General features: G+C 32.5%; 1 protein-coding gene across 1 annotated transcript; it reads left to right on the forward strand.

The window, feature by feature from the left end:
- Positions 1–8,641: 8,641 nt before the first annotated feature.
- Positions 8,642–9,787, forward strand: LOC120358926. Its single transcript, XM_039454809.1, has one exon. It carries the CDS (start codon positions 8,642–8,644, stop codon positions 9,785–9,787), a length of 1,146 nt encoding a protein of 381 aa, XP_039310743.1.
- Positions 9,788–21,414: the final 11,627 nt, after the last annotated feature.

Here is a 21,414-nt window from a genome sequence, read left to right on the forward strand (position 1 = left end):
TATGTGTATACTCGACGTATCCAAGACATGCTTGTATGAATTTCATCATGAATACATGGCACCATTGTTTCGCGAGAAATGTAAAATTATGTATACCGATACGGATAGTTTAATATATAACATTGAATGTGATGACGTATATGAAATTATGAAACGTGATATTAATAAATTCGACACGAGCGATTACGCAGTTGATAATGTGTATGGTATTCCGCTCGCTAATAAAAAAGTGCCGGGGCTAATGAAAGATGAAAATAACGGTCTGATTATGACTGAATTCATAGGGCTTAGAGCAAAGATGTATGCCTTGCGCGTTGATGGTAAAAAAGATACAAAGAAAGTCAAGGGAGTTAAGAGGAACGTTGTAGCAAAATCGATAACTTTCAATGATTATACGCGATGCTTGCATGATGAAATTGAAATGACGCGACAACAGTCATGCATAAGATCTAAATTACATGAAGTATATACCGTGTTTGAAACTAAGATTGCTCTAAGTCCATACGACGATAAGCGATATATTGTACCCGGTTCTACTAACACTCTCCCATGGGGGCATTATAAAATACCTCAATAAAACACTTAATTTGTATAATGTGTATACAGGGTGTCCGTCCATAAATGTCCGAGCAAATATCTCGTAACTGGTTGAAGTTAGAAGAAAGTTTAATAAGGAAAATTTACATGGTTTTTAGTCGGCTACAAAATGCACGTAAAGAAATTTTTTTTACTCGTCACCTTTTTGAGTTATGAAGGTCAATGTAGGTTTTTTAAATGGGTACCTATAATTTTTTTTGCATATTTACATAGTAGAGGTAATTTTCAATCAAAATTATATTAGGAAAAAAATTGCTACGACGCATCGTTTACGAGATAATCGGCATGCAAAGTATTAAAGTAATAATTTGGATCGAGTATTGTTGAACAAATTTGGAATATCAAATAGGTTGAGAAAGTAAACATTGTTTTTTCATGAAATATTTATTAACAAATTAATTAAGAAATGGTTCGAAATTGTTACCATCATGATCGATACAGCATTCAACGCGTTTTATAATGTTTCTTATTGTTAACTGCAGCATTTCTGTTGTAATACTTTCAACAGCTCTAGTGATTTTATGTCGTAAATCTTCTTCATTTTCAGGAATAGTTACATAAACAATATCCTTAATATACCCCCAAAGGAAAAAATCGCAAGGTGTCAAGTCCGGAGATCTCGGTGGCCATCGTACAGGACCATTAGTACCCATCCAACAATTAGGAAATCTATTATTTAAAAAGTTAATTACAGTACGTGTATTGTGTGCTGGAGCACCATCTTGTTGAAAAATAATATTTCGAAAAACTGATAATGGAAGATCGCGTAAATAATCTGAGAAAGTTGTTTGCAAGAATTCCAAGTATTTGTCACCATTAAGATGACCATGGAAAAAGAAAGGTCCAATAATTTTTGTTCCGATGATTCCGCACCATACGTTCACCGAAAATCTGCGTTGGAAACCTTTATCTCTTTTCGCATGTGGATTCACATCGGACCAAGTATACACGTTATGTCGATTTTCCATACCACAATTGGAAAAACAAGATTCATCAGACCATAATATTTTATTAAGAAAACCAAAGTCAGTGCGATAATTAACTCGAAGCCAGTGGCAGAACATTAATCGGCGATCTGCATCTCCTTCATGTAAAGCTTGTACTAAATTATCACGAAACGGTTTGAATTTGAATTTTTTTAGTACAGCGTGTACGTAACTTTTCGATAATTCTAAATTACGTGCTACTGTTCTTATGGATGTACGTCTGTTTTCAATAAAACTTAATAGCACACTTGTCTCTTTTTCTTCATCTGTTTTGATTGTACGTCGTTGTCTTATTAGCGATCCTGTTTGACGCAATTGATCTTCAATTCGTCGAAATGTACGATTATTTGGTATTCTTCGTTCTGGATATTTTTGTTGATAAAGTAATCGTGCTTCATTTTCATTACGCATACTTAAATACCAGATCTCGAGCATATCACACTTTTCCGTAATTGTAAACATTGTTCTCACGCGCTCGTATGTAGACGATTGACTAACAGACTCATACTACCCTGTAATTCATATTACGTGCTATACAAATACTTTATTTACAAATCAAACAGTCGTGTATTTTGAAAAGTTGAAGGTCAGCGATCCTGTTCGATATAACAGACTTCATACGAGCGCGTGAGAACAATGTTTACAATTACGGAAAAGTGTGATATGCTCGAGATGTGGTATTACAACAGAAGTTGGGGGTATATTAAGGATATTGTTTATGCAACTATTCCTGAAAATGAAGAAGATTTACGACATAAAATCACCAGAGCTGTTGAAAGTATTACAACAGAAATGCTGCAGTTAACAATAAGAAACATTATAAAACGCGTTGAATGCTGTATCGATCATGATGGTAACAATTTCGAACCATTTCTTAATTAATTTGTTAATAAATATTTCATGAAAAAACAATGTTTACTTTCTCAATCTATTTGATATTCCAAATTTGTTCAACAATACTCGATCCAAATTATTACTTTAATACTTTGCATGCCGATTATCTCGTAAACGATGCGTCGTAGCAATTTTTTTTCTAATACAATTTTGATTGAAAATTACCTCTACTATGTAAATATGCAAAAAAATTATAGATACCCATTTAAAAAACCTACATTGACCTTCATAACTCAAAAAGGTGGCGAGTAAAAAAAATTTCTTTACGTGCATTTTGTAGCCGACTAAAAACCATGTAAATTTTCCTTATTAAACTTTCTTCTAACTTCAACCAGTTACGAGATATTTGCTCGGACATTTATGGACGGACACCCTGTATATTGCAAACATTATAAATAAAATACTGAATTTTTTTTTTTTTTTTTTAATATGTATGTATATATTGCGAACATTACAAATAAAACACTAATTTTTGTAAATATTGCAAATATTATAAATAAAACATTTTTTTTTTATAACATGTTTTAGAAATAAGCAACTCATTTTGTATTTTATATCTTTATATATTTTAATAAATGTAAGCACAAAATGCTTTATAATGTAATAATATGTTTATATATAATTTATTTACAACACACTATCCTTATGTATCCAAGAATTATGTGATTCATCGAATCCCAGCCATTTCACATAAACCTCATTTCCACTTTTGCGCAACACTTTTTCAACAAGATACACATCAGGATTAGCGACACGATGCACTCGTATTCGTAGAATCCTCCGGCAACAGGTTTTCCACGGTAGTCTTCCAGGAGATACGTCACAGGATTTGTTTTCTGCACTTTGATGATTCTAAACACCACCGTCGTCCAATTTGGTGTGTAACCTTTCTCAAAAGTTGTTTTGAATTTACTCACACGTACCGAATCACCCACTTTGAATCGCGCTGATTTGGCAATCTTAGGGTGGTTGTACACCGTGGTTAAGAGTTTTTCAGCATTTGTGGGAGTAACATCGATGGGTCGCATACCAATAGTTCGGTGCTTTCTCATATTGTACTCCGATAAGAGACGTGGCAACAAATCGATCCATTTATAGCTTCCATTGAGTGTAAACTGTTTCCACATATTGTTCTTCAACGTACGGTTGAACCGTTCAACCACCGACGCCTTCATTACAGAGTATGTAGAATAGTGATTAATGTCATGCTTTTTCAAAAGTTCTTGCACGTTTACGTTGTAAAATTCTTTTCCCATGTCGGTTTGCAAATTTTTTGGACATCTTCCATCGCCTCGAATTATCTTTGCTATCGCTGTAGCCATCTCAGTTCCACTCTTAGTTTTCAACGGCACGGCCCATGCATACTTGCTCAGCACATCGATAACGATGAGAATGTAGTGGTAACCTTTGTTAAATCGCGTATAAGGACGCATCTCGACCACATCTGCCTGCCACAGATCATCGTATCCGTAAACTATGACATGTCTTCGCGGGAAATTTTTTCTTGCAGGGGCATGCAGTTCTTCAACCAGCCGTTGTTTCTCGGAACTTTTCTTCTTAGACATGTTTGATCACGATGTATGACACACGAATGACGCAGAAATATGATGTTTACTCTCTCTTCTATTTTGTCTTATCAGAAAAAAGCGTCATTATTTCAGGCTTATGTAGCGCAGTTTGTATGTTATTTTGGAACTCTATCATCCTCTTCTCGAATTCTTCCTGTCGATTTATCAAAATTTGTATGCTTTGTTGCACGTATCGTTTGTTTGCAGCATCATCATCGTCCACAGGTAGAGCTACACGTCGAATCTTGCGCGATCTTGCATCAAAGTCGGTTGCGACCACGCAAAGAGCATTGTCACGCACGTAATTTCTGAGTGATCCATTCCATTGGTAGTATGGCTCCGCTCCACTTTTTCCGAGTGATATTCCAAACTTGTTTATTGGCATTTCGACGTTGACTAAATGATTTTGTATCGTGCGGTTTTAATTTATAATAAGACCGACCTCGCAAAGTTCTTCGATTATTGACAGAATCTCATTATCATGAGCGTTGTTGCCAGCTCGACGAGAAGCGTCGAGCAATCGAAGGCGGTCCACTAGTTCGTTAGGATCGTCCCAATGAACGTAATCGATCTTGTTATCAGTCAACCTCATGGTGGATAATATCACGCCTTTACCCTTTTTTGGACCCATAAGCGGAGCGATGATTTGCTTATATTTGTATCCCTTGTTACCCATGATGGGATTATCGGCGCTCCAACTACGTCTATGAGCATTCGTTTTTAACAGTATATTTTTATACGTTTGTTTGTCATCCTCGGTAATAATAGCTTTATCGGGAAGTCTCTTGAAAATCAACTCGTATAATCCTGGTGTACCATTGTACTTTACTTTACCTATGATTAATTTGTCATCTTTGTTGATGTCAAATCGTTTGTCTCCGAGCCTCATACCATCTTTCCCGAAAAATACACCGTACACATAATCAACCTCGTTTTGTTTGTCGTTAGCAAAGAGCAGGTCCACGTACTTTCGTCCCAATGATCCCAGCTGACTATACAACACATCACGCTCTTCTGGTAGTTGCAAAGCCTCTCTGACAGACGTTTCAAATGTAGATTTCATTTTGACATCTTCTTCCTCCGGTATGAATGGTAGTAGTGGTGGGTTTTGCGGTTTTATCGGTGTAGATTCAAACGTTGGTTCAAAACTAAACGTTGATGAATCCAAGGTGTCCTTGTCGTCGCCATAGTCATCATTCAATTGTATCTTGCGTTGCTTTCTTGGTGGTGGTGTTAATTCAAACAATCTATCACTATTACCGCTAAACTCATGTTTTCTTTTAATGATTTTTTTCGCAACATTAGCTTCTTCCTTAACATCTTTCACGACATTGACTTCTTTCTTAATTTTTCTTTTCACAGCATCAATGACTTTTCTTTTAATCGGCCGAGAGTTCTCGGTGTCTTTAACAAAATTGACATTGTTCTTAATTGGTTGAGATTTCTCAGTATTTTCAACAATCTGTTTTAGAGGTTCGACGATGGGTTTAAACTGTTTCTTCAACGCTATATCTTCCTCTATTTTACCAGTTTTCAAAGCATGATATTTTTTACGAATCAAATCGCTCGTTTTTGCAATCTGCTTTGCTATTCTCTTACGATCCTCGATACTGTTGTTGTTGTTCATGTTGGAGGAGAAACGTTGCTTACTTAACGTATCGTCAACAACTAACCACGTTACGGTACCGCATAATCGTTAAATCCTTTTCTGTATCGCCCGTTGTTAAGCGCACTATCCTTGTCTATTACTAGGAATCCATACTTTTGTTGCCAACAAGTACTACACAATTCACAAAAATCTTCGTACGACATGTCGGTGTTTACATGATCGTTGTATACATGTTTGAGGTTGGTACCATCTTGTTTGAATAAGATTAACAAATTCGCATTGTCACGTAAGATGTTTCGGTATCTTTGCATACGTCTGACAGAGATAGAAGCTGTCAACATCCATGTGACGACCCATTGCAAAGTACTCTTTTATAACATCTTGCTTGTCACATGCCACGTCATCAAAGATAAAAATGGAATTTGGAAGCGCCTCGTTCGGTGGAACGACGTCGTTGTTGTTGGAAAATGTAAAATAACCAATTTCATCTATCGGTGTCAATAAGTTCTCCAAGTATTGATATTTTGGTTGTTGCAGTGATTTTGAGTACACATACACGTTCTCGAAGCGCACACCATGTGGACTTTCCATTAAGCTTATCAACACGTTTGTCTTGCCACAGTTTGATGGACCACAGATGATACCGCGTATAGAAATCGGTAACATGTTTCCATGCTTACGCATCTTTTTCTCAGACATTAACTGTATTTTATCATCAAAATTTATCACTTCAATCACCTGCAACTGTCGCACGAACCGCATATTTGTTCTCTCTCTTACACTCTCTCTCTCTATAACGATAAAAAAGAAAATGAAAAATGATACCGAAAGCTGGCCTATTTATAGAAGCGCGTTGAGCGAAAGAGCTTAGTATACAAAATGTTTTGTGTTGGATAACTGCTACAGACTCAGTTTAACGATTGATAAAAAAATTGTGTTGAATGTCGAAGAAACGTAAGGGTTGTGGCTTATTGAACAGCGCGATAAATGCACTTCCTTTCGAATTGCATATCTCCGGATATCAGTTTTGCGGTCCGGGAACACATTTAGAAAAGCGATTGACTAGAGGCGACCGAGGCATTAATCCGTTGGATGCGGCGTGTTGTGAGCACGATATAGCCTATTCGCAAAGCAAAGATCTCGCTAAACGACACGTGGCCGACGATATACTCGCAACAAAAGCGCGAAAACGCATTACTGCAAAAGATTCGACTCTCGGGGAGAGAGCTGCTGCTGCAACCGTTTGGGCAGCTATGAAGGCTAAGACAAAACTCGGCATGGGTTTGAAAAAAAAAATGAAGAAGAAAAAGAAGGCAACGACGAAAAAACGAATACTTCCGGTGGCGAAACGCGGTGGTTTCCTACCAATTCTACCGTTGTTGGGAGTCCTTGGTTCAGTTGCTGGTGGAGCGGCTGGAATCGCAAAAGTGGTTAACGATAATAAAGCGGCACAGCGTCAACTGGAAGAACTGAAACGCCATAATCGTGTCATAGAAGGTGGTGGAGTTTATCTTGCTCCATACAAGCACGGACGAGGAATCTCGAGAAAAAAAAAAACGTCAAAAAAGAAGCATTAAAAATGCCAAAGGGTGCGACTACCAACGTACAACTGCAACAACTGGCAAACCGTATGCGCATTCCATATTTCAGAGGTGTTTTCATGCGTACCACCTTACCAACAGATAGAGTATATAGAAACGAGAGCGGTATCGTGAATTTGGACAATGCTAAGGGACCTGGCACTCATTGGGTGGCGTATGCAAAGAGAGGGAATCGCGTTATATATTTCGACAGTTTTGGTAACCTTCGTCCACCGAGAGAATTGGTGCGATATCTAAACGTCACACAAATTGAGTACAATCGCAAGGCTTATCAACGTTACGATCAAAGCAATTGTGGACAACTTTGTCTGCAATTTTTACAAACCGTTGAAAATCAGTTTAAAAACTGACATTGCACTGCTTGTAATTCAGTACTCGCTCAGATATGTCACTGACGTTTACACTGACAGGCAAAAGTAGCATCCTCGCGGTAAGCTACTTTCCAGCCGTCGATTTGAGCGACGATGATTACGAGCTCGGCTTGACAGACTTTGAAACCTACTACACGATACCTAATGTAAACTCATCGAATAATAAATTTTACTATGACAAGGATGATAAGAAAATTATCATTCCCGAAGGATCGTATGAACTGCGTGACATAAGCAAGTATCTGAAACGTGCAATTTTACAATCTCATCATCTTGATGTCGATGGTATTTCGATTGCAACGCCGGTTGTCCGCGGTGATTTGGTGTTCGATGACGGTGAGAAAGGAGAGTTCCCGATAATGATCCGCGCGAATAACAATACGATGAAGAGTGAGGTCAACTGTGCCCATCAAATAAATTTTACCAAACCCAATAACATTGGCTCGCTGCTAGGATTTTCATCGAGTCGTATACTAGAGCCTCAACAGTGGCATGAATCAGATGCACCGATAAATATTATCAACGTAAATATTATTCGCATAGAATGCAACGTAATCACGGGGGCGTACAGCAACGATAAGTGCGTGCACACGATACACGAGTTTTCACCGAGGGTGCCACCAGGATATAAGATATCGGAAACGCCATCACAGATCATTTACCTTCCAGTCATCGCACGGAGCATTTCAGACTTAACGATTCGCATTGTGGCTCAAGACGGTCGATTGCTCGATTTTCGGGGAGAGGAAATCATTGTTAGACTGCACGTACGGAGACAGAGACGATAACGTGACATGCTCGTGTTCAACGAGCAGGTAAAACAATCAAGAAACACAAGTTATAACAAAGAGACGACAACGACGACGACGACGCCAATCAAGAATATTCAATTGCCTGGCAAAAGGAAACTCACCGCATCAAACATACAATTTTTGAAATCATTGGGATTCACTGTACGAAATGGTTGATATCTTGAACGTGAGGTGAGCCGATCTTTGACGATCGCATCATCAAGATGGAAACTCACACGTACAATCCGTATGCCAACACAACATTTGGGAATAGCGATGAGATAAGGATACCAATACAGCAGCAAGATTTATATACGTTACCGTGTGAAAGTTTTCTCTACATCGAAGGAAGATTGACGACAAAGAATGCAAATGCCAATACGCCAGTGCTTGGTTTTAATTGTGTGGGGTACATGTTTGATGAAATTCGATATGAACTCAATGGAGTGGAGATTGATCGCTCTAGAAACGTTGGAATGACTAGTATGATGAAAATTTATGTATCAATGTCGGAGTTAAACATAAGAAGTCTATTACATGCTGGATTTCCATATGGGGATAGAATAGAAACATTTGATGGATATTTTAATTTTTGTGTACCGCTTAACGTGCTATTGGGATTTTGTGAAGATTACAAACATGTGATAGTTAATGCTCGTCATGAGTTAATTTTGATACGAGCGCGCAATGATAACAATTGTCTTGTGGGAGATTCAGCGATGGAACCGAAACTTGAATTATTCAAAGTGCAATGGCGTATGTCTCATGTAATGTTAAATGAAGTCAACAAACTATCCATGTTGCGAACCTTGCAGAGCGGGCGATACCTGAGTGTGAGTTTCCGTTCATGGGATCTATATGAGTATCCCTTATTGCCAAGTACGACGAAGCATTCCTGGGCAGTCAAGACTGCAACTCAGCTAGAAAAACCACGATATGTCATTTTTGCTCTGCAGACTAATAGAAAAAATATTATGAGAGCTGACAAGAGATACCTCGATACCAGTAAAATAAGCAATGTAAAACTTTATCTAATCTCTGAATTTTATCCTTACGATGATCTGAATCTTGACTTTGGTAAAGGCAAATATGCTCTCTTGTATGACATGTATGCACGTTTTCGTCCGTCTTATTATCAACATAAATGTTTGGAACCGATGTTTGACGTAGCAGCATTTAGATCTTATGCTATGGCTGTCATTGACTGCTCGCGACAAAACGAATCTATTAAGAGCGCTACCGTTGATGTAAGATTGGAATTTGAATTGAAAGAGAATGCACCGGCAAATACTAGCGCCTACTGTCTCATTATACACGATCGCGTGATTGAATATTCCCCATTGACCAACGTAGTGCGCAAAATCATGTAAAAATACTGTCATATAAAAATCAAGATGTTTTGTAATAAGAAGCAGTCTCGAAAAATTACTCGTTATGGTCGTGCCAACATTTGTAGACTTGCAAGGTTTCATTGTTAGAAGATTTGTCGTGAACGAAGTGGCGGTATTGAGATAGAAGAACGTTCTCTCACATTACATTTTTACAAATTCTATACCATGGGACGCATTGCTAAAATCCGAAAAGTCTTGCGTTTCTTGGTTGACTGCTTATCATCATGGATTGCAATGGCACGATGGGATGGTCCCGTATTGGATGGCGAAAGATCTGATTACGAGAGCTGTGTATGGAATGATAAAGAATGATGACATCGATGGTGACGACGGCGATGACGACAATGAAGATCTTGTATATGTTAAGGGGCATGAAAAACAAGAGTGGTTAAAGAATATGCTGGATGCTGATGCGAGAGATAATGTAGTCATCAAGACCATGGATGCTGATTATGAAGACATAGAATCTTTGAATAAATTAGATGCTACTAACACTATACAATGTGGAAAACATGTTAAGAATTGCGCATTACAAAATGTATTTAAAATGTATAATTGGTGGTCACAACGCCAAAAGAAAAATTGTATTATTTGAAAAAATAAAAATATATAATACATAAATATATATATATATTTTTTTCTTTCCCTATCCCGATAGTTAAGAATCAATAGTGGTATAATAATGATTCAATAGTAGTACGATTATGGAACAACGCGGTTCGATAGACGTTCGATTATGGAACAACGTAGTTTAATTGATGTTCGATTATGGAGCAACATGGTTCGATAGATGTTCGATCATGGAACAACGTAGTTTAATTGATGTTCGATTATGGAGCAACATGGTTCGATAGACGTTCGATCATGGAACAATGTGGTTCGATAGACGTTCGATCATAGAACAACGCGGTTCGATAGACGTTCAATTGATGTTCAATTATTGATCAATGTGGTTCAATAGACGTTCGATCAATTATTGATCAATGTGGTTCAATAGACGTTCGATCATAGAACAACGTGGTTTAATTGATGTTCAATTAATGTTTAATCATTGTTTGAGTATATATTATTGCCATAGAAGATAAAGCGTTAATCATACTATGCGAGCGAGAACAATGTGTGTGGGCGAGAGAGAGAGAAAACCATGTACAATAGCCATAACTTGTGCGAGCGAGAGCGCACAGGAGGGAGGGAGACAGAGAGAGAGAAAGAGAGAGAGTGATAGAGAGAGAGGGAGGGAGAGAGAAAACAATACGTTTATTCCCAAATAACTGTTATTTGCTAAACTAATTTTTTAATAAATTAATATAAAATTTATATTAAATTGATATTAGGTTAATATTAACCTAATATAAACATAATAAAAATTTATATTAATTTATTAAAAATTAGTTTAGCAAATAACAATTTGGAAAAAAAAATTATTTTAATTATTAGTTTGATATAAAAAATTATTTTAATTAATAATCGAAAATAAAAATTATTTTAATTAATAGTTTGATATAAAATTAATATACATATAATTAATTTAATTAATAGTTTGATATAAAATTAATATAAATTTAATGCGAGCGAGAACGAGCAGGGGAAAGGGAGAGAGAGAGTGATACGTTTATTCCCAAATTATGTTATTTACTAAACTAATTTTTTAATAAATTAATATAAAATTTATATTAAATTGATATTAGGTTAATATTAACCTAATATAAACATAATAAAAATTTGTATTAATTTATTAAAAATTAGTTTAACAAATAACAATTTGGAAAAAAATTATTTTAATTATTAATTTGATATAAAAAAATTATTTTAATTAATAATCTGATATAAAAATTATTTTAATTAATAGTTTGATATAAAATTAATATAAATATAATTAATTTAATCAATAGTTTGATATAAAATTAATATAAATTTAATTAATTTAATTAATAAGGGGGCTCTCCCCCTCCCCACTCTTCCCCCGTGTCACGTGACTTCCCCCACCCCAAATTGAGTTAGAATCGGCCCTGTACATCTACTCTCATAACATTGCCAAATAAATTTGCAAAAACTTGTCAATTATCATCGTGTATTGTTAAATTTTCACATTTGCAAGAATTAGTAAATGAACAAGAAAATTTACATTTCAAAATTGCTCCTAAATTAATTAAAGAAGTTATTACTATAACTCGGTTTAACAAAATGAGAGTTAATAAAGCAGTAAACATGTTTAGTCGAGATGTAAGCGGTGCTTTGAATTTTTTAAGCGAAGAATGAAATAATAATGAATATCCAACAACAGTAAAATTTATAGAAATTATTGCCAAATGGTTTAGTATCATTACTTCACGCCATGCTGTACTTGCTCTAGGAAAAAAACCTGAACATGAAAAATTATATAATAAAACTATAGATTTTTTAGAGTCTTGTATTGATTTATTTTATACTATGCAAGTTAGAAACAAGAGTATATTCAAACCTGTTCAAACTGGTGTTATAATTACAACAAAATCATACAATTAACTGATTATTTAACAAAAAACGCGGTTTTTTATATGTACTAGGAGCTCGTTTTTCCAATAATTTGGTTGAAGATTTCTTTTCAAATATTAGACAAAAATGTTTTATACCTAATGCACTACAATTCAAACAAAATTTGAAGAATATTACAGTTTCCCAATATTTACAAGGTATACCAACAACTAATTATGAAACAGATAGTGGTGTTTTATTAGTTAATTTGTTAAAACGTCCTGTAAAAAAATGTATTAATACACAATTGGAAGAGATGTCTGTAATACAACCTAAACTTCAAAACAAATTAATACAGTTAGACACTCTAGAATTGAATTCTTTATATTATTTATGTAGATATATTATAAATAGTATTTGTAAGAATAAAAAAACTTGCAGAAAATATATTGATTCTGCTGGATCCAAAATAGATTCTGAGATAAAATATTGACGACTTGTTAGTCTCAAATGTTACAGAAAAAATACATTATTTAATGTCAATGATAAAACGTTTACTTTTTTCTTAGATTATATATTATTATTAAAAGATATTTACCTTATATTAAGAAAATAAATTGTGATATTGTTAAATTTTTTATTAAAAAAATGGAGAACATTAAATGCAATATACTAAAAAATTACCACAACTTATCCGATAAAATAAAAACTCGATTTATCAAATTTCAACTCAAAAAAAGTTGTCAGCCAGGACGATTAAATAAACTCATTTTTAACAGCAAAACTATGGCTATGCACTTTTTGATTCAATAGACATTACATTAGTATTTCATTTTATTGAAAAATATGTCATATTATATTATATTTTATACTATAAAGTGAATATATTTATGTTTAACATTTATCAATATATTGAATGTTTATGTTAAATGTTTATTTATATAAGCCTGTTGAATGTTCATGAATAATTTAATGGTTAATGTAATATTATTATGTTTTGTATTATTGTATATTATTAATGTAATATAGTTCAATAAATCATATTTTGTATTTTATTTGTATTTAATTCTTTGTTTTATCAATAAATATTATATTCTTGTTATGTATTTTGCATATTTAGTAATTAATCCTTCCTATAATTTTTTTATTTTTTTATTCAATAATCTTTTCTTTCTATTTCAATTATCAGATACTGTTTTTGATTCATTTTTTTGATCGAAAATACAAACTATTCGTCATATGTAAGTATGTACATTAAATTGATTAGGACTTAATAAAATATAATATATTTGAAAGTTATTGAAAATGTAATTTATTTCCACCCTTTCTGAAAAAAAATAATACATATTTATATACATATATGTATAATATTTAAAGTGTTCGTACATGATATAAACAGTATTTTATTTTACAATAATTTCTTTTCTGTTCGCAATGTCCAAAAATATCAAATGTTGTGATTATTCAGAGAATCAAAATATTTTAGATTTAATTTTTTTTTCTCCTTATGAGTTCTAATAGAGAAGAATCACTTAATCGATATTTTAGTACCCATAAAAAAAAATGGCGGTATCGACCCAGCCTAACCACGCCGTGACGCCACTTTGATTTCTCGGACTCTAGATTTAATATTATACCCTTAAGAGTGCATTAAATTTTCCAAGCGTTATGATACATGATTGACATAAATATAGTAACGAAACAAAGGTATTTAGACTGAATGCGCATCATTAAATCTGTTTTTGTCTTCCTACTTTCCTCCAATGCGTATTTAACTTTTTTCAGAGAAAATGTGCTTCGCTTTCTTACATTTGCCTCCAAATTATAATTTTTTATATCTAGCGTTAATGTAAATGTATATTTTGAATGAATTGACGTTTGAAACAAGTGTCAAATGGTAGAATGAAGATAAAATGTTTTTAATGCTTGTTGTATGTTTAATTTTACATATTGAGTCTTAGAGACCTTAGCGCTGCGTGCTCTCTCTGGTTTCAAAAATGTGTAACTGGATTAATAATTAAGTATAGTAAGTACTTTAAATTCTGTTTATTAAAGTTATGTGTAACTTTTACAATGTATATATTATAGAGTTCACTAAACTAGTTAAAATAATCTCTGTCATTAAATATGCTCGCTGTGTTACCTGATGTTTAATAATCTCGCACAAAACAAAATATGCAATAGATATTTAATGGATATCTACATATCTATGAAACATCCATATCTGTTATGGATATCCAGTAGATATATAATAAATTGCCCATATATCCTTATCCATCGAATATCTACGGAAGATATTCACTGGATATCCACGTTTTGTCCATATATCCATATTCACCAAATATCTACAGAAGATCTACTGAAGGTCTACTGAATATCTACGTGTTGGCCACATATCCATATCCACCGAATATCTGCGGAGAATATTTACTGGATATCCACCTGTTATTCACATATCTATGTCCATCGAATAACTATGGAGACTATCCACGTGTTGTGCACATATCTATATTCACTGAATAACAACGGAGGACATCCACTGGACATCCATGTGTTGTCCACATATCCATGTCCATTGAATAACTATGGAGAATATCCACGTGTTGTGCACATATCTATGTTCACTGAATAACAACGAAGGACATCCACTGGATATTCGAGTGTTGTCCATATATCCATGTTCACCGAATAACTAGGGAGGATATTCACTTGTTGTCCACATATTCATGTCCATCAAATAACTACAAAGGATACCCAAACGTTGTTCACGTATCCATGTCAACCGAATATCTACAGAAGATATCGACTGAATATCTATATCAAAATTGGAAGTGGTGGGAGTATTCTTAACATTTACCGTAATTTTTCCAGTTGAATCAATTGGCGCAATCAGTTTTCTTCTACAGTCAATTTTTAACAATTTGTTTATAACAATTAGTTGCAAAATTAATTTTTGCAACGGGCTTTTTACATTAATAATGTTTTTTCATGCTCCGGTACTATTTCCAATTATTATTTTGTAACTATCTTTATTAGTCTAGCTATGGGCAAGAACAAGTTTTAATTACATTAGTCGACACCATTTTAGCCTTAAAATAAACAAAGTTGTTTCTGATAGATTTTGATGCACTGATTACGAATCTGGCCGCAAACATGTCGTATCACGTCAAGTTTTTGAGATATTCTAACTTAAAGAATCAAAAAATGAGGTTTTTGGTCATTTTCAATGACTTATAAAATATTTAACAATTTTTTTTCAGCATCCAACTAGATGTCACATTAAAGTGTTATTCTTATACTTTCCAACGCATGATTGATTGCTATAATCCAATTTTTTTTGCTGAAGTAGAGCAAATTAAATCCTTTTTTATTTTTTTTTGAGATTTGGATCCGCCATATTAGATCGGCCATTTTGAATTTTAAAAATCTGTCTTCATATTCGTAACAGCGACCCGGAAAACCCTTGGATACAAATTTTCAAATCGATTTGATGCAAATAAATGTGACACAAAAAGTTAAAAATTAAAAAAACTTTAATTTGCTTTATTTCAGTAAAAAAAAGTCGGACCATAACAATCAAATATGCGTTGAAAAGGATAAAAATAACACTTTAATGTGATATCCAGAATGCTGAAAAAAATTGTTAGACATTTTATAAGTCATAGAAAATCAACAAAAATCTCATTTTTTGTACCTTTAAATTAAAATCTCTCGAAAATTTGACGTGATACGACATTTTTGAGGCCAGATTCGTAATCAGTGCATCAATATCTATCAGAAACAACTTTGTTTATTTTAAAGCCAAAAAATGTTGAATTTGTTTTGAGTGCTATTTATATAACTTATATTAAAAATATCTAACGCTAAATAATCAAAGGGCTAGTGAAAGTGTTTGCACGATACTCAAGATACAAGTTCCTTCGTGTTTAAATCAGCTTTACTTCAAATATAACTTTTTATTAACGATATCACAAGTGTACGATTAGCTCAGTATTAGCGTATTAAGTTATTGTTTCGAAAATCTTGGGTTTGAATCTCACCGTTGTCGATACGTTTTCAAAAATTGTAAAATAATGCGTAATTGTAATTAGCAAAATTAGGAATTTTATATGTGAAACAGTAAATAACAGATTAAACTATAAGATCTGTAAAAAAACTGAAAAAATATTTTTTTTATATTACACTTTATTTGTATAATTAAGTAACACATATCCAATAGATATGTCATGGATGTGTAGTGAATATTCAATCACATATCTAATACATATGCTATGGATGTTTAATGGATATTGTGCGTTAAATATCCAATAGATATCCAACAGCTCTTTTTAAGCGGACATTTAGGTATCCAAAACATGTCCAGTGGCTGTCATTTTGATATTCATGGATAACCTTAATACCCAGCAAGAACATCCAGTAGACATCTAATAGATATTATGTTCTGTGTGGGAATGTTTTCGAGCCTCTTATAAAAGGTATTCTCGCTTATAAAAGACTATTCATCTTTAACACATATTTAATATCATGTATTATTTTAACTAGTTCAGTGAACTCTATATACATTATAAAAGTTACACATAACTTTATTAACTTTAATAAACAGAAATCAAAATGTACTTATCTTACTTAATTATTAATCCAGTTACACATTTTTGAAACCAGAGAGAGAAACCGCAGCGCTAAGGTCTCTAAGACTCAATATGTAAAATTAAACATACAACAGGCATTAGAAACATTTTATCTTCATTCAATCATTTGACACTTGTTTTAAACGTCAATTCATTCAAAATATACATTTACATAACGCTAGAGTTAAAAAAAGGCAGATCTAAAAAAGCAAAACACATTTTTCCTGAAAAAAGTGAGATACGCATTGGAGAAAGATAGGAAGACAAAAACAGATTTAATAATGCGCATTCTGTCTCATTAGCTTTGTTTCTTTACCATATTCATATACATTTTGTCAATCATGTTTTATAACACTTGGTAAATTTGATGCATAGCACTCGTAAGAGTATAATATTAATTCTAGTTAATGCAAAATGTATATTTTTAACTGCATGTATTTATTATAGACTCATTTAACGCAGTTTTACACGAAACAATCGCGATTTGGCAGAAAAAAGTGTCGTCTGCTTCGTGAAGCGACATTATTGATGATTCAGATTAGGAAATGATGAATACAACGTTATAAAGTACGTAACTAAAATGTTACATATTGTTAAATATCATTGTAACGTTGTTGAAATGGTATTTTGCTTACTATGTATAAGCTATGGATCATGGAAAATTTTAAACCTGATTTGTAATATAATAAAAATATGATATTATTTTCTTAACTTTTTAATTTTTAATATTATGTATTTGATTATATAGATTAATATTATATATTTAATTATACATTTTTGTTATTAATACATTAAAATTAGATATATTAATAATTTTAAAATTTAATTACTTCTTTCTATATTGTTCTCTGTATTATCAAATTTAAAATAATTTACATATTTTATCTAATACCCTACTATTTTACATATTTGAATTATCTACATGATAAAAGTTCATGTAAACATCATATATTATATTGTTATGTAAAAAATCTATATAGATGTAATTTTGAAATATTCGGCAAAGAACAAGATTACTAAATTATGCATATTTACTAATAAAAACAAAAATAAATTATAAAAAGCAAAAAAAATAAAGTATAAAGTGAATAAATGTACAATCAAACACATATACACATATTCATAATAAAATAATACAAATATTTTATTAAATAAATACCTTTGAATTCTTTTATTAATATCAGCAATTTTTAAGTCATAAAAACACTTTTGCGTGTTAATAATGATAGTTTTCAATTTTGCTTCGTCAAAATTAATTGACTGAATATGTAATAAATTGATACTAGTCTTATCTTTTCCATATAATTCCATTTTTACTAACTCAACTACTTCGTAATTAGGACTATTTCATCCAATAATTTAACGTTGTATAGAAATAATAAAAATATAAATATATATAAACGTAATACATGCGTTGGATAAAGTTGACAGGAATGATGGCTCAACTCGTTTACATCAAATATTCGATAATATCGCATATTCGATATTTTTTCTATGGGCGGAATTCATTTTTAAGTTTTAAGCTAGTGCTTAATTAAATCCCTAGGAATAAGAGTCCGACCAATGGTTCAAAAGAAATTGCATTGTAACAGCAATTATAATATTTTTTAATACGATTATTCTTTGCTCTTAATATAGTTTCTGCTGAATCTGAAGGTATAAATTAATGATCTATTTTTCACCAAAATCCTCAATACAAATCTATATCGATGCAGATCAAAGTTAGTATGGTATTTTCATTAGAAAAAAAAAGAAATAAAGAAGATTGACGTTTCAGTAGAACACTTAACCTTTTTCTTGCGTAAATAATTTTAAATTTTTATGTTCACGCTTCAAAATTGCTGGTGAATGATTTTGGGTAAAATGAGATACCGGGTTCGTTCCGCAAGAGGGCGAGATAGATTTCTGTACAAAAACCAATGAAGCGATAGACAGGCAGCGTGCGAGAATAGATGGAAGCTCAAAAGAAAGAGCGAGAGAGAGACATCGGTTACGTGCAATTGACACTAATACTTCGAAGTGCAGGAGAAAAGAGCGAGTACTGGTAGCCACAATTATTGAAAAAAAAATCAAAGATTACGTTCTTCTAAGATAATCAGAAATGTCAATTTATTTCATCGTTAATCAAGAGGCGCGGTCGCGACACGCGCTTGTTTTTTTCCTTTTTTTTCTTATCTCTGAATCTCTCTGAACGAACAAAGCGAGAGAGACCGAGTCTCTTTTGAATGAGTCAGCGAGTTCAAGCATAACAAGATTATTAGATTTTAGCAACGGCTGAACCGATCAAGTTCTGAGTAGTCTCAATTGATAGCTTGGGAACAAATTGCATAATAAAAGTGTTTTTATTTTTTCTCTCCGTGCCTTACGAGCGGAGATATCGCGATGCAAATTTTAATCTCTCTACATTTTTCTGTAAGATACGTCTCTTTCTTGGTCATCGCCCTCAGGAATTCTCCCTTTTACATTTTCGATACAGTGTGGTGCTCGCTACTATTGTGGGGACTAGCCACAATAATTTTAATGTTCGTTAGGACATTTGCTTAAGGGGGCTTTTACATTCGCCGACCGAAAAAATAGGCTATTTTTACGAATTTTTAAAAGAAAATCTATTATATACAAGGTGATTCAGAACGACCCATATGTCCCTGTAAAGACGTGTTCTTGAATAAATTCTGAGACGATTTTTCCTGTACAAAAATTTTGTCCGACGCTTACTTTTTGAATAATAAGAGGATAAAGTTAGCGAATCACAGACCGTGTACACATTATAGATAAAGGCGGCGCAACTAACCGTCCGACACGGGTAAGCGCCCACTTTATCCTCTTATTATTCAAAAAGTAAGCGTTGGACAAAATTTTTGTAAAATCGTCTCAGAATTTATTCAAGAACACGTCTTTACAGGGACACATGGGTCGTTCTGAATCACCCTGTATAGGAATATGCGGTTTTTTTCATGGAATTATTTAACATTTAAACTACAAAAAAATATTTTTTATTTATAAAAAGACACGTTTTAATGCCTCCAAATGGCGATCAAATTAGCGGTCATCAGAAAAATACGCCTCCATGGCGGAAGTGATAGAGCTTCTGCAAATAATCTGAAATCAAAAAACCGACAATTTTTATTAATTATATGAGTGCTTTCATGGTACCAAAATGAAGTTGAAAGCATAAAATTTATAAAAAATACAACACTGCAAAAAAAAGTTTGATTTTTTCCCCAAAAATTTATTACCTTTTTGCTTATAAAAAACCATATTTATGTTGTAAAAGCTTAACACTTAAAAAAACATTAAAAATGTAAAAAAAAGCGTTAAATATATTTTTTGCAATATATTATTGAGGTAACAAAATTTTTTGCAAAAATTCGTGAAATCCGCCTAAAAAAAACATTAAAAATGTAAAAAAAGCGCTAAGTATATTTTTTTAAATAAAAAACCAAATTAAACCAAACCAAAACTGCAATAAATGAAATCAAATATAATACCGTCAAAAAGAAGTGAAATAAAAAATATTGAAAGTATATTTATTACCGATGGAATGGAAATCTTTTGACCACATTGCGATTGACCTCCAGCCACTTACAGTGTTAAACAGTGGAAAAACTCTAGACACCGGTCGCTTTAAGTGACTGTGATCAATCGCAACGTGGTCTAACGGGATACTCCCGTACCAATGAGCAGCAAATTATGTGACAGATAAAATCAAAGATGGGCAAAATCTCTAGCAGTAGCATACTTAACGCGCCCGTTTTTTTTTATATAACAAATACCGTTAAAGTTATCTTTTATAACGATTTAGTAATAACGTTTTACGACAAGTAATAATTTTTTACTACTATAATAATAATTATAAAATAACGACAATCTTTACTAAGATTATTAGTGCAGAAAATGTCATATAAAGTTCATTTAAATGCACTAACAAACTTATTAAATATTTATTCAAATTAAGATTCATTGTAAGCCTAAAATTTATTTAACAAAATTTTTTTGAAATATTATGTTTATACTTGTAATAAAGTTTATTTTATAAAAGAAGAAATTTTATAGTAAGCAAATTGTTCACACATTACTTCTTTATGCTTCATTCAGTAAAATTTATATTATTTAAACTTTGTATTCAATACGAAATTTTGTATTTTGTATAAAGCAATATAATCTACTTAAAAAATAGAAATGTTATGTCAAATAATAACTTCTATTTTTACCATAATAAAGTTTAGGAATAAATATCTTTTCAATTTAGACATAAAATGATGGTCATTCTATTTTCCTTGTTATTTAAGGAGTAACAATAGTAAAATGAGCTGTGTGTGTGTATGTGTGCGTGTATGTTGACTTACATCACACGCATGTGCACATACATATATACATATTAATTTAAAATATAACCTACACTTTAATCATTATTTACAAAACTTGTTAAATAATGATTAAATCAATTTTCAGTACTGGCATTGATTGGAACATAGTTCTAATAATAACATTAATATTTAACAAAATTAATCCAAATTCTGGTAA

This window comes from Solenopsis invicta, chromosome 11, assembly GCF_016802725.1.
Source record: "Solenopsis invicta isolate M01_SB chromosome 11, UNIL_Sinv_3.0, whole genome shotgun sequence".
NCBI classification, from domain to species: Eukaryota; Metazoa; Arthropoda; class Insecta; order Hymenoptera; family Formicidae; genus Solenopsis; species Solenopsis invicta.

Coding starts and splice junctions, on each gene's coding strand:
- LOC120358926 (XM_039454809.1), top strand. CDS start 8,642: ATGGAAACTCACACGTACAATCCGTATGCCAACACAACATTTGGGAAT.